This window comes from Carcharhinus amblyrhynchos, chromosome 24, assembly GCF_965287045.1.
Source record: "Carcharhinus amblyrhynchos chromosome 24, sCarAmb.v2.hapA, whole genome shotgun sequence".
In the NCBI taxonomy this organism is placed as follows: domain Eukaryota; kingdom Metazoa; phylum Chordata; class Chondrichthyes; order Carcharhiniformes; family Carcharhinidae; genus Carcharhinus; species Carcharhinus amblyrhynchos.
The window spans coordinates 2,354,558-2,368,182 of record NC_137347.1 but is presented as its reverse complement, the minus strand read 5'-3'; the positions used below and the strand labels follow the sequence as shown (position 1 = coordinate 2,368,182).

General features: G+C 46.1%; 1 protein-coding gene across 1 annotated transcript in view; it reads left to right on the top strand.

The window, feature by feature from the left end:
• Window positions 1–13,625, top strand: part of LOC145357897 (stromal membrane-associated protein 2-like) — a 63,581-nt gene that overhangs the window by 31,417 nt on the left and 18,539 nt on the right. The window contains exons 2-3 of the mRNA XM_080211458.1: window positions 9,096–9,229; window positions 11,098–11,183. Coding sequence (XP_080067584.1) covers window positions 9,096–9,229; window positions 11,098–11,183 — 220 coding nt within the window. The remainder of the gene's footprint in view (window positions 1–9,095; window positions 9,230–11,097; window positions 11,184–13,625) is intronic.

Below are 13,625 nucleotides of genomic sequence, written 5' to 3'. Positions count from 1 at the left end.
TTGACCTTTTGAATGTTGGAGCTGCACTAATCCAGGCAAGTGGAGAGTATTCTAACACTCTCCTGAACTTGGTCTTGTTGATGGTGGACGGGCTTTGGGGAATCAGGAAGTGTGGGTTACTCAAAGTTTCATCTGAGGTGTTGTATCCCTCCAGCACAAGTATTAAACATTGAGAATTGACGTTTTAAAGTGAGTTCAAAATGATTCTGGAAATCCCAGAGGACAAGATTGGCTCCTTTTCAATAGGGAGTCAGTTCCTGCGTGCTAGCTGGCTGCTAACTGGTTTCATTAAAACAGCCACGCATATGTACAGTGATGCGTCTCAGACACTCTAGAGCAATTTACAACCTTCGCTGACGTGTAGTCACTGTTATCACATAGGAAAACACATGGCAAGCTCCCACAAATAGCAGTGTGATAATGTCTAGACAGTCTGTGTTAGTGTTGCTACTTGATGGGTTTCACTTTGAAACATTAACTTTATCTCTACAGATGCTGTGGAGATGCCGGCGTTGGACTGGGGTAAACTCAGTAAGAAGTTTCACAACACCAGATTAAAGTCCAACAGGTTTATTTGGTAGTAAACGCCACTAGCTTTCGGAACGCTGTTCCTTTGTCAGGTGAGTGGAGAGTTCTGAACTCTCCACTCACCTGACAAACGAACAGCGTTCCGAAAGCTAGTGGCGTTTACTACCAAATAAACCTGTTGGACTTTAATCTGGTGTTGTGAAACTTCTTACTGTGTCTACAGATGCTTCCAAGCCTGTTGGCTATTTCCAATACTTTATTGCTTTTCTACATTATCTAAATTAATTTATGTTGTTTAAATGCTGTGGCGCGGGTGAACATTGGCCAGATCATCATGTCAGTGCGAACCAAGACACAGAACAAAGAGCACGTGATCGAGGAGGCCCTCGGGGCAAAGTTCAAGTTCCCCGGGAGGCAAAAGATCCACATCCCCAAGCAATGGGGCTTCACCAAGTTCAACGCCGAGGATCTTGATGAGATGTTAGCAGAGAAGAGGCTGGTTCCCGACGGCTGTGGGGTCAAGTATATGCCTGCCCAGGACCCCCTCAATGTGTGGGGGGAACTGCACACGGCTTGAATGCGTGACTCTGCTGACGGGATAGTTTAAATGGAAAGTTTTAGTGAACAAAAAAAAACGCTGTGCTTTGTAGAAGAAAAGAAAAATACTGTAGACACTGGAAATCTAAAACAAAATGCTGGAAATATTCAGCAGACTAGGCAGTTTCTGTGGAGAGTGAGTGAATTGCAGGCCAGTGACCTTTCTGCAGAATATTGTAGCTTCAAGAATGTTTGAGACCATAAGACGTAGGAACAGAAGTAGGCCATTTGGCCCATTAAATCTTCTCTGCCATTCAATGTGACCATGACTGACCTGATATAATTCTCAAATCAATTTTCCCACTTTAGCCCCATAAACCTGGATTCCCTTACTGATCAAAAGCCTGCCTATCTCAGCGTTAATCATACCTCATGACCTAGCCTCTGTGGTAAAGAATTCCACAGATTTACTGAGAGAAGCTGTTCCTCCTCATCTCTGTCTTAAATGGGCAACCTCTTATTCTGGGATTATATTCTCCAGTGCTAGACACTCCCACAAAGGGAAACGCCTCGCAGGCAGCGCTGAGGATGACTGGGAACGCTGTCCATACATCTGCACCGAAGATGCTTGGGCCTTTTTCCCGCAAGCAGCATGATTGCTTTGATGAGAATGATGAGGAGATACTTGTTGAAAAGCACCATATTCATCGGGCCTGTCAGAATGACCCATCTTCAGCTGTCAAGATAAACACCTTTATCAGTGCTCACTGATAAAGTCCAGAATAAGCTGTGTAAAATGCAGGATGCCTGGCTGAGCTCCAGGGCAGATGAAATACAGGGATACGCTGACAAACGACTTGAAACGGTTCTATGAAGCCCTCAACATCCTCTACAGACCTCAATCCCTCAGGAGTTTCCCCCTCCTGAGTACAGATGGTACAACTGTCATTACAGAGAGGGCTCAGTTCCTGCAGAGTTGGGTTGAACACTTTGAAGCCGTCCTCAACTGACTGTCATCTGTTAACAATGAGGCGTTAGGATTCCCCAGGTTGATATCAACAGCGCCATGGATGACCCACTGGTTGTAGCCGAAGTCACGAAAGCTGTCAGCCAGCTATTCAGTGGCAAAGCCCCAGGGGCAGATGCCATACCCACAGAGACCTACAAAGCTGCTAGTTCTGTACTTATCGAGAAGCTCACCGAGTTGTTCCAGTCCTTTTGGAAGCAAGGATCCGTGCCTCAGGAACTTAAAGATGCTTCCATCACACATCTCAACAAGAGGAAGGGCAATCAGCAAGTATGTGGCAGCAATCAACAAGTACGCGACAACCCCAAGGGATCTTGCTGCTCTCCATCACAGGAAAAACCCTCACAAGAGTCCTGCTAAATCGTCTGGTCGTTCATCTGGAGTTGGGCCTCCTTCCAGAGTCAGTGTGGCTTCCGCAAAGGTCATGGGGCTATTGATATGATTTTTGCTGTGCTCCAACTTCAGGAGAAGTGTCAGGAGCAGAATCACAAGCTCGACACAACCTTTGTTGACCTTGTGAAAGCCTTCGACACTCAGCCAACAAGGCCTGTGAAGGATCGTGTCAAAGTTCGACTGCACCCCCCGCCCCCTCCCAATTCATTAAGATGGTACGCCAGTTCCATGATAGCATGATGGCCAGAGTACTGGATGACCAGAGAATCCTCTAAGGCATTCCCAGTCACCAATGGTGTCAAACAGGGCTGTGTGCTCGCACCCACACTGTTCAGCATGATGTTTACTGCCACACTGAATGATGCCTTCCAGGACAGTGTTGCTAGAATCAGCCTCAAGTACAGAGTGGATGGGAAGCTCTTCAACCTGAGGAGACTTCAAGCTATTACCAAAGTGAAAGAGACTGTTCTGAGAGACTTCCTGTTTGACTGCACCCTGTACACTGTCACAGCCAGAGATGCAAGTCAACATGGACAAATTTTCCACGGCATGTGACAATTTTGGACTCACCATCAACATTAAAAAGACCAAATTCATGCACCAGCCTGCTCCTCATGCACCGCGCACACAACCCATAATCACAATAAAAGGGCAGAAGCTACAGGCAGTGGACCAGTTCACTTATCTTGGCAGCACCCTCTCCCAAGCAGTGACTGGAGTTAACTGCAAAATAGCAAAGGCAAGTTCTGCTTTCAGTAGACTACGCTCCACTGTATGGGAACGTCGAGGAATCAGCCCAGCAACAAAAGTCTGCAGCGCCGTGGTACTCACTACCCTCCTGTATCCCTGTGAAACGTGGACTATGTATCGAAGGCATGCAAGACAGCTCAATCATTTCCACATGACTTGTCTTTGCAGAATATTATGCATCAGATGGCAAGACAAAGTACCAGACACTGAAGTACTCTGTGGAGCAGGTCTACCATCAGTCCACACACTGCTGATGAGAGCACAGACCCGATGGGCAGGTCATGTCATCCGTATGCTGGACGAGCGCATACCCAAGCAATTTCTTTTTGGGGAACTCTCTGCTGGAAGACGCTCGCGTAGAGGGCAGAAGAAATATTACAAAGACACACTCAAAACTTTCCTGAAGTCGCTTGACGTTGACACGACCACCTGGGAAATGCTGGCAGAAAACCGCCCTACCTGGCGCTGCCTCATCCACAAGGTCTGTCAAACTCACGAAGCAAGGTGTCTTGCTGAAGCACAACTTAAGCGCAAGCTGCACAAGTCCAGAGCCACTAGACAAGTGTTCCAAGATGTGCATGTGAGGGGGTTACAGGATTAGGGTAGCGGGTGTGCCTGGATAAGGTGCTCTGTCAGAGAGCTCGTGTAGACCCAATGGGCCGAATGGCTTCCTACACTGTATAGATTCTGTGATCAATCTAGTTAACCTTCTCTGGACTGCCTCCAATGCCAGTATATCTTTCCTTATATAAGGGGCCCAAAACTATTCACAGTATTCCAGGTACGGTCTAACTAGTGCCGTGTAGAGTTTTAGCAAGACTTCCCCATTTCTTGTACTCCATTCCCTTTGAAATAAAGACCAACATTTGATTTGACTTCCCTAATTGCTGCTGAACTTGCTAGCTTTTTTCTCAGTTGCTCCACTTACAGGGAGGTGAATTGGCACCACGGAGATGTGTGATGCTGGGTGTAGCAGTTTAAGGAGCTGTGGTGTAAAATCCTTTGACAGATTTTGTTTTGGTGTGTTTGAAAATTGGCCTGTCACTATTTGTAGCCATTTGGTTTTCAGTCGTTGATTCAGTATGGTTATGCAAATGTATGAGGTTTTTAAGCAAGGCAAGAGGAAGCCATTTAGACTGAAACCAAGATTGAGGAAGTAAAAGTTTTACTGAGGGGGACAGTATTTATAACGAGAGTTTAGTATAGGTCAGCAAAACACCACAGCCGGAACAGCAGATGAAACGACAAAGTGAATTGTAAAACACACCACTCCAGCTTCAGCTTTGTAGCATTTTAGGAGGGAGGACTGAGAGATGCCTTTGTAAAGGAAGCTGAGGGTGTATTATACTGCAGCTGTGACGTTGGTGTGAAGTGGTTTAATTTTACATGGATATTTAATTCATCACTGGAATCTGGTGTGGGGACTAACTGACATCAGCTTGAAGTGAAACTCCCCCCTAGGAAGGCAGTATCTCTGCTTCACTCTGATATCCATTCAGGTGCGCCCTGCCCCTGCCCCACCCTGCCCGCCCCGGTCTGTACTTTACTCCCTGACTTGGCTCTCTCAACAGGTTCCTTTCACACACAATGCGGTAGCTTCCGGGATGTGTTCCTTTTTCCAACAGAATGGAATTCCCTGTGCAGTCCCTAAACAGCTGTCCCGACCCCTGAGACATTACAGAGGATTTGTGACGTGCTTATAATGAAGAAATGAAAGTGAGGGCAAACTCCTCTGACTCCCTGTTGCTATTTAATCCCTAGTATCCTTTCAGATTATCATTGCTAAATTGAAGGTCTAAATGTCTGTTAAGTACATCATCCAAAAAAAACTTTTACTATTCTCCACATGATAATAACTGTCTGCTCTCCTGCAGGTATCAACCAGCCTGCTTACACTAACTAAGCTGCTTGCTCTGTTGGGTCACACCAAACTCTCTCTCTCTCTCTCTCTTTCTGTCTCTGTATCTCTTCAAAAAAAAACTCTAATGGTGACCAAGAAACCATTATCAAGTGTTGTAAAAATCTATCTGACTTGACTAATGTCCTTGAGGGACGGAAATCGTTAGGTCTGGCCTACAGCAATGGCATTGTTCTTTGTGTTTCCTGTTGTCTTCCACGGTCAGTTCATGTTCTCATTTTCACCAGATTGCTGTATTCCTTTGACACCTGACTCTTGCTGGAATTTTGAGTGGTACTTATCAGGATCTCCTCTGTAAACAGGTTGTGAGTCAGTTCTGGCGTAACGAGTTATCGCTTGTGTCGGTACACAGTCAGCATGAGTCACGCTGTATGTTTGTAAAAATTCCCTGTCTCTACCTGGCCCCACTGTTCAGGGTATTACTCAAATATCACAAGGCGTACTAGCCAGGATTCTAAATAGGAACCTGGACTGTATGGCAGATCTCAACCATCGCAGCATAACACTGGGGTCCATTACTGGTGGGGACAGATCTGTCACTATATCACACTGGGATTGGTGGGGACAGGTCTGTCAGTGTATGACACTGGGGTGCAGTACTAGTGAGGACAGATGCATCACTGTACAACACTGGGGTATAACTCTGGGTTGGGTTTGTCACTATATAATAGAACATAGAACACTACAGCACAAACAGGCCCTTTGGCCCACGAGTTGCTCCGATCACATCAACACCTACCAACCTACAGACCTATCTATAACCCTCAATCTCATTAAACCCCATAATAACATTAACAAGTTAACTATATGATGACATCAACAAGTTCCATCCCACCATCAGACTCTCCGGAATCGGTTACATTCTTGGACATGTGCACCTCCATTAAGGACGGCCACCTCAGCACCTCAATGTACTGCAAGCCCACGGATAACCTGACGATGCTCCACTTCTCCAGCTTCCACCCTAAATACGTTAAAGAAGGCATCCCCTACAGACAAGCCCTCCATGTACGTAGGATCTGCTCAGATGAGGAAGATCACAACAGACACCTCCAGACACTGAAAGATGCCCTCATAAGAACAGGATATGACACTTGACTCGTCGATCGACAATTCTAATACGCCACAGCCAAAAACCGCACCAACCTTCTGAGAAGATAAGCACAGGACACAGCGGACAGAGTACCCTTCGTCATCCAGTACTTCCCCGGAGCGGAGAAGCTATGACATCTTCTCCGGAGCTTTCAACATATCATTGATGAAGACGAATATCTTGCCAAGGCCGTCCCCACAACCCCACTTCTTGCCTTCAAACAACCGCACAACCTCAAACAGACCATTGTTTGCAGCGAACTACCCAGCCTTCAGGAGAACAGTGACCCCGACCCTGTCACAGCAACCTCTGCAAGACGTGCCGGATCATCGACATGGATGCCATCATCTCAGGTGAGGACACCAGGTACACGGTACATACTCTTGCAACTCGGCCAATGTCGTCTACCTGATACGCTGCAGGAAAGGATGTCCCGAGGCATGGTACATTGGGGAGACCATGCAGACACTAAGACTACGGATGAACAAACACTATTTGACAATCACCAGGCAAGGATGTTCTCTTCCTGTTGGGGAACACTTCAGCAGTCACGAGCATTCGGCCAGTGATCTTCAGGGTAAGCGTTCTCCAAGGCGGCCTTCGTGATACACGACAGTGCAGAGTCGCTGAGCAGAGACTGATAGTTCCACATACATGAGGATGGTCTCAACTGGGATCTTGGGTTCATGTCACACTATCTGTAATCCCCGTGACTTGCAAAATCTCACTAACTTTCCTGTCTGGAAATAATACACATCTGTTTAACCTGTGCTTAATGCTCTCTCCACTCACATTGTCTGTACCTTTTAAGACTTGATTACCTGTAAACACTCACATTCCAATCTTTCTTCATGTAAATTGAGTTTGTGTCTTTGTGCCCTGTTTGTGATCAGAACTCCCACCCACCTGACAAAGGTCTGTCAGTGTATAACACTGGGGTACAGTACTGGTGGGGGCGGGTCTGTCACTGTATAACACTGGGGTACAGTACTGGTGGGGACAGATCTGTCACTGTATAACACTGGGGTACAGTACTAGTGGGGGCGGGTCTGTCACTGTATAACACTGGGTACAGTACTGGTGGGGACAGATCTGTCACTGTATAACACTGGGGTACAGTACTAGTGGGGGCAGGTCTGTCACTGTATAACACTGGGGTACAGTACTGGTGGGGGCGGGTCTGTCTCTGTATAACACTGGGGTACAGTACTGGTGGGGGCGGGTCTGTCACTGTATAACACTGGGGTACAGTACTGGTGGGGGCGGGTCTGTCACTGTATAACACTGGGGTACAGTACTGGTGGGGGCGGGTCTGTCACTGTATAACACTGGGGTACAGTACTGGTGGGGACGGGTCTGTCGCTGTATAACACTGGGGTACAGTACTGGTGGGGGCGGGTCTGTCACTGTATAACACTGGGGTACAGCACTGGTGGGTACGGTCATGCACGGGTTGTTGAAAGTTAGTGTGAAGTTGCAGCAAAGGTTCATAGAATACTATCGCTTGTACAAAAGGAGTTGAACATAGAATCCCTACGGTGCAGAAAGAGACCATCAAATCTGCACTGTCACTCCGAGAAAGCATCCACCCAGGCCCACCCGTCTGTCCTATCCCCATAACCCCGTGCATTTCCAATGGCTAATCCACCTAACCTGCACATTTTTGGACACTAAGTGGCAATTTAGCATAGCCAATCCGCCTTTGGAGTGAGATGGAGATACCGGCATTAGACTGGGGTGGGCACAGTAAGAAGTCTCACAACATCAGGTTAAAGTGCCAGCATGTTTATTTGGAATCATGAGCTTTCAGAGCGCTGCTCCTTCATCTCATGAAGGACATTTCCTCTTGTGGGTGAGTCCAGAACTAGGACATGCCCTTATAGGACACAGATAAGGAGATATTTTCTCTGAGTATTGTGCGATTTTGGAGCTCTCTGCCTCAGAGGGGATGGAGGCAGGTGACTGAATATTTTTAAAACAGAGGTAGGTAGATTCTTGTTGGCCAAGAGAAACAAAAGTTATCAGGCTAGATGGTAATGCAGAATTTGAAACACAAACAGATATCTTTTGTATGGTGGAGCAGGCTCGAGGGGCAGAATTGCCTATTTCTCCGTTTAGTTTGGATGTTTGTATATCATTGTGAAGTGGTAAGTGAGGTTCAGCACAGATGGTTTCTGCTGGCTTGGTGGGTTTTTTTGTTTGCCGGTGATGTGTGAGAGAGTGATGTTTGTGACGACAGGAGGCTAGGGGAGGAGTGCTGAGTGGTGGGCTTGAATTATGAATATATATGTATAATTATTGTTATATTCAGGGCAGTAATCAATAAAAACAGATTGAACGGTGTTGAAGGGAAATCCAAGAATGCAACAGGAAACAGCATTGCCAGTGGCTGAGGCGCTTGGATTGATTGTTTTTTACACCGTTGATCTGACACTGTGGCATTCATTGATCAATCGTACAGTACATCACAGGAGGAGGCTATTCCAAAGTCAACAGAGATTTCAAATCATAGCCATCACTCTCATTTGTTTCTTTACCTCTGTTTTTGCCTTGTACCTGTTATCCCTTTTGTCATTTAATGTCTCCCACCTTCCACCCTATCATATGCTGTTCTTCTCCCCTCCTTTCTCTTTCCTGTGAATACGCTTTCTCATTTTGTCTGGTTCTGATGAAAAGTCACCAACCTGAAGCACTAACACTGTTGATCTCCACACAGCTATATTTCCAGCATTCTCTGTTTCTCTTTAAGAGTAACTTGTTTCCCCGACCTTCGGGTTTTTTGCTGTCATTCGCACCTGCTGTTTTTGACCTAAGGTCTTTGGTTCTAAATTTCTCTGTTCCTCCTGTAGGACCAAGATGGGCCTCGTGGAACCTGGGAGTGTTTGTGTGCATTCGCTGTGCTGGAATTCACAGAAACCTTGGAGTGCACATCTCCAAGGTGAAATCAGTCAATCTGGACCAATGGACACCAGAACAGATACAGGTACTGCACACCATGGCGCGGGGGAATGGTGCAGGACAGGGAGGATGCTGGGTGCGGAGGGCAGAGCAGGGTGAGTGACAGAGCAGGGCCAAGGGATGGAGCAGAATGAGAGGCAGGGGGTGAGTAGTTAATGTGGATAAGGCAACAATTGTCATCTTATACTCTTTGCTCAGTATCACACACACATTCCAATTTGGAAAATTCTGGGCTCACGTTCCACTATAGGACTGGAACACACAATCTAAGCCTGGCTGTTGAGTGCAGTGTTGAGTCATGGTGTGCCATTGTGACTGCTCTCTCTTGTACAATACATTAATGTTAATGTCCAGGGCAGATTGAAAAGATCCCACAGAACTAAAAGATGAAGAGAGTGTGCTAAAGGGAAATCACCAAAAGAGCATTTCTCGTCTACAGAAATGAGTTTCTGGATAATAAACGAAAAGTGAAATTTTATACCGACTGGTGTCTGCTGAGAAAACTGCAATGAAGCTGATCCCCTGTGGGTGTTGAGTTTGCGTGGTCAAGTAACCTGAGTGGGTTCTGTTCAATAGCAGTTAACCGACTCCTGACAATGGACGCATGAAGCAACCACTTTGCTGTCTTTATCTGCTCACGCCCGTCTGAGCGAACCCTGCCCATCCCTGCCCCCCCTCTCCCGACAAATGTCATGACGAATTCATGATGAATGGCAGATGGAGTTTAATTTAGACAAATGTGAGGTGATGCATTTTGGTAGATTGAACCAGGGCAGGACTTCCTCAGTTAATGCTAGGGCACTGGGGAGAGCTATAGAACAAAGAGATCTAGGGGTACAGGTTCATAGCTCCTTGAAAGTGGAGTCACAGGTGGACAGAGTGGTGAAGAAGGCATTCGGCATGCTTGGTTTCATCGGTCAGAACATTGAATACAGGAGTTGGGACGTCTTGTTGAAGTTGTACAAGACATTAGTAAGGCCACACTTGGAATACTGTGTGCAATTCTGATCACCCTATTACAGAAAGGTTATTATTAAACTAGAAAGACTGCAGAAAAGATTTACTAGGATGCTACCGGGACTAGATGGATTGAGATATAAGGAGAGGCTGAATAGATTGGGAATTTTTTCTCTGGAGCATAGGAGGCTGAGGGGTGACCTTGTAGAGGTGTATAAGATAGTGAGGGGCATAGACAAGGTAGATAGTCAATATCTTTTCCCAAAGGTAGGGGCATATAGAACTAGAGGGCATAGATTTAAGATGAGAGGGGAGAGATACAAAAGTGTCCAGAGGTGCAATATTTTCACACAGAAGGTGGTGAGTGTCTTGAATAAGCTGCAAGAGGTAGTAGTCGAGGCATTTAGATCATTACGTGGGTATGATGTAACCCTATCTATTGAGGGGTATGGGCCAAATGTGGGCAATTGGGATTTTAAAAAAGGGCAGCATGGACAAGTTGGGCCGAAGGGCCTGTTTCCATGCTGTAAACCTCTATGACTCTGACCTTGGGCACTGTTGCTGACTGAAACTGGTGTGTATTTTTGATTGTTGTATCACTGATTGTTATGCCACTCGTTTGAACTTTGCTAGATTTGGTCTGAATCCAGTAGAACCTGTTGAATATCTTGAGCTAGGTTTCCTTTGAAGAGCATTAATGAGAGTTTGAGATTACAGTGCATGTGTGGGTAGGTGCGTGTAACTGTCATAAAATGCTAACACAGTGCTAAACCCAGTCAGGAATTGGGTGTCAAGAGCATTCTAAGAAAACCTCTCTGCCCTGGTGCAAAAGGATGCTAGGTGCAGCATAACGCTGACTGGGATTAACACCATGCTGATGGAGCTGGTGAAATGTTCCAATAACTGCCTGAATCCTTGTGCTTTTGTCTACAATAGTGCATTCAAGAAATGGGAAACGCAAAGGCCAGGATATTGTACGAAGCCTACCTCCCTCCAAACTTCAAGCGGCCACAAGCGGACCAGTATCCTTTACAAAGCTCACACTGAGATTGAGTCCACGGAGCTATATTCTATAGGCACAACTTCAGAGAGAGACTACAGAGGGATCTGGGTGTTCTTGTATAAGAATCACACAAACTTAGCGTGCAAGTACAGCAAATAATTATGGATGTAAATGGAATGTAGGCCTTTATTGCAAGGGAGCTGGAGTATAATGGTAGGACAATATGTACCACAATCGTAGAACATATTGGTACAAACGACACAGGCAAGAAGAGTGATGAGGCCCTGCAGCAGCAGTTTAGAGAGGTAGAAAGTTAAAAAGCAGGGAGTAATCTCAGGGTTACTCCCTGTGCCATGTGCTAGTGAGGCTAGGAATAGGAAGATAGTGCAGCTCAACATGTGGCTAAACAGCTGGTGTAGGAGGGAGGGTTTCAGATATCTGGACCATTGGGGTCTTTTCCTGGGCAGATGGGACCTATACAAGAAGGATGGGTTGCATCTAATCTGGAAGGGCATAAATATTCTGGCCGGGAAGTTTGCTCGTGTCACACGGGAGGATTTAAACTAGTTTGGCAGAGGTTGGGAACCAAAGCAAAAGTGAATTAGCTGGAGGGGAACCAGAGAGTAGGGCCAGTAAGACTTAGAGAAACAGCAGGCAGGTTGGGATTGCTAATCAGAGAGGGTCTGGTGGACTGAAGTGCATTTGTTTCAATGCGAGAAGTGTAACAGGTAAGGCAGATGAACTTAGAGCTTGGATTAGTACTTAGAACTACGATGTGTTGCCATTACAGAGGCTTGGTTAAGGGAAGGATAGGATTGGTAGCTTAACATTCCAGGATACAGATGTTTCAGGCAGAATAGAGGGGGATGTGAAAAGGGTGGGGGAGTTGCTCTACTGGTTAATGAGAATATCACAGTTGCACTCCGGGAGAACACCTCGGAGGGCTCATACAGCGGGGTAATAGCGGGAGAGCTCGGGAATAGGTAAGGTGTGGTCAAAATGTTGAGGGTTTACTATCGGCCACCCAACTGCCAGCAGGCGATTGAGGAACAGATATGGAGGCAGATTTTGGCACGGTGTAAAAGTAACAGGGTTGTTATGGTGGGACATTTTAATTTCCCCTATATTGACTGGGACTCACTTAGTGCTGGGGGTGTGGATGGGGCGAGTTTGTGAGGGGCTTCCTGAAACAGTATGTAGATAGCCCAACTAGGGAAGGAGCCATACTGGACCTGGCACTGGGGAATGAGCCCAACCAGGTGGTCGATGTTTCAATCGGGGAGCAGTTCAGGAAGAGTGATAACAATTCAGTAAGCTTTAAGGTGCTAATGGATAAAGACAAGTGTAGTCCTCAAGTTAAGGTGCTAAATTGGGGGAAGGCTAATTACAACAATATTAGGTAGGAACTGAAGAATGTAGATTGGGGGCAGATGTTTGAGGACAAATCAACATCTGGCATGTGGGAGACTTTCAAGTGCCGGTTGATAGGGATTCAGAACTGGCACATTCCTGTAAGGATGAAGGATAAGTATGGCAAGTTTTGGGAACCTTGGATAACAAGAGATAATGTGAGCCTAGTCAAAAGAGAAAAAGGAAGCATTTGTCAAAGCTAGGAGGCTGGGAACACATGAAGCAAGCGTGGAATACAAGGAAAGTAGAAAGAAACTTAAGCAAGGAGTATGAAGAGCTTATAGGGGTCATAAAAAGCATTGGCCAGCAGGATTAAGGAAAATCCCAAGGTTTTTTATACATATATAAAGAGGGTAGCCAGGGAGAGGGTTGCCCACTCAAGGACAAGGGAGGGAATCTATGCTTGGAGCCAGAGGAAATGGGTGAGGTATTAAATGTGTACTTTGCGTCAGTATTCACCAAAGAGAAGGACTTGGTGGATGATGAGTCTGGGAAAGGATGTGTAGATAGTTTGAGTCATGTTGAGATCAAAAAGGTGATAATATTGGGGTTCTTGAGAAACATTAAGGTAGACAAGTCCCCAGGGCCTGATGGGATATACCCCAGAATTCTGAGAGAGGCAAGGGAGGAAATTGCTGGGGCCTTGAGAGAAATCTTTGTATCCTCACTGGCTACAGAGGAGGTCCCAGAGGATTGGAGAATAGCCAATGTTGTTCCTTTGTTTAAGAAGGGTAGCAAGAATAATCCAGGTAATTATAGGCCAGTGTGCCTTACATCATTGGTAGGGAAATTATTGGAGAGGATTCTTCGAGACAGGATTTATTCCCACTTGGAAGTAAGTGGACATATTAGTGAGAAGAAACATGGTTTTGTGAAGGGGAGGTTGTGTCTCATGAACTTGATGAAGTTTTTCGAGGAAGTGAAGAAGATGATTGGGGGTAGGGCAGTGGATGTTGTTTACATGGACTTCAGTAAGGCCTTTGATAAGATCCCTCATGGCAAACTGTTGCAGAAGGTGAAGTTGCATGGGATCAGAGGTGAGCTGGCAAGG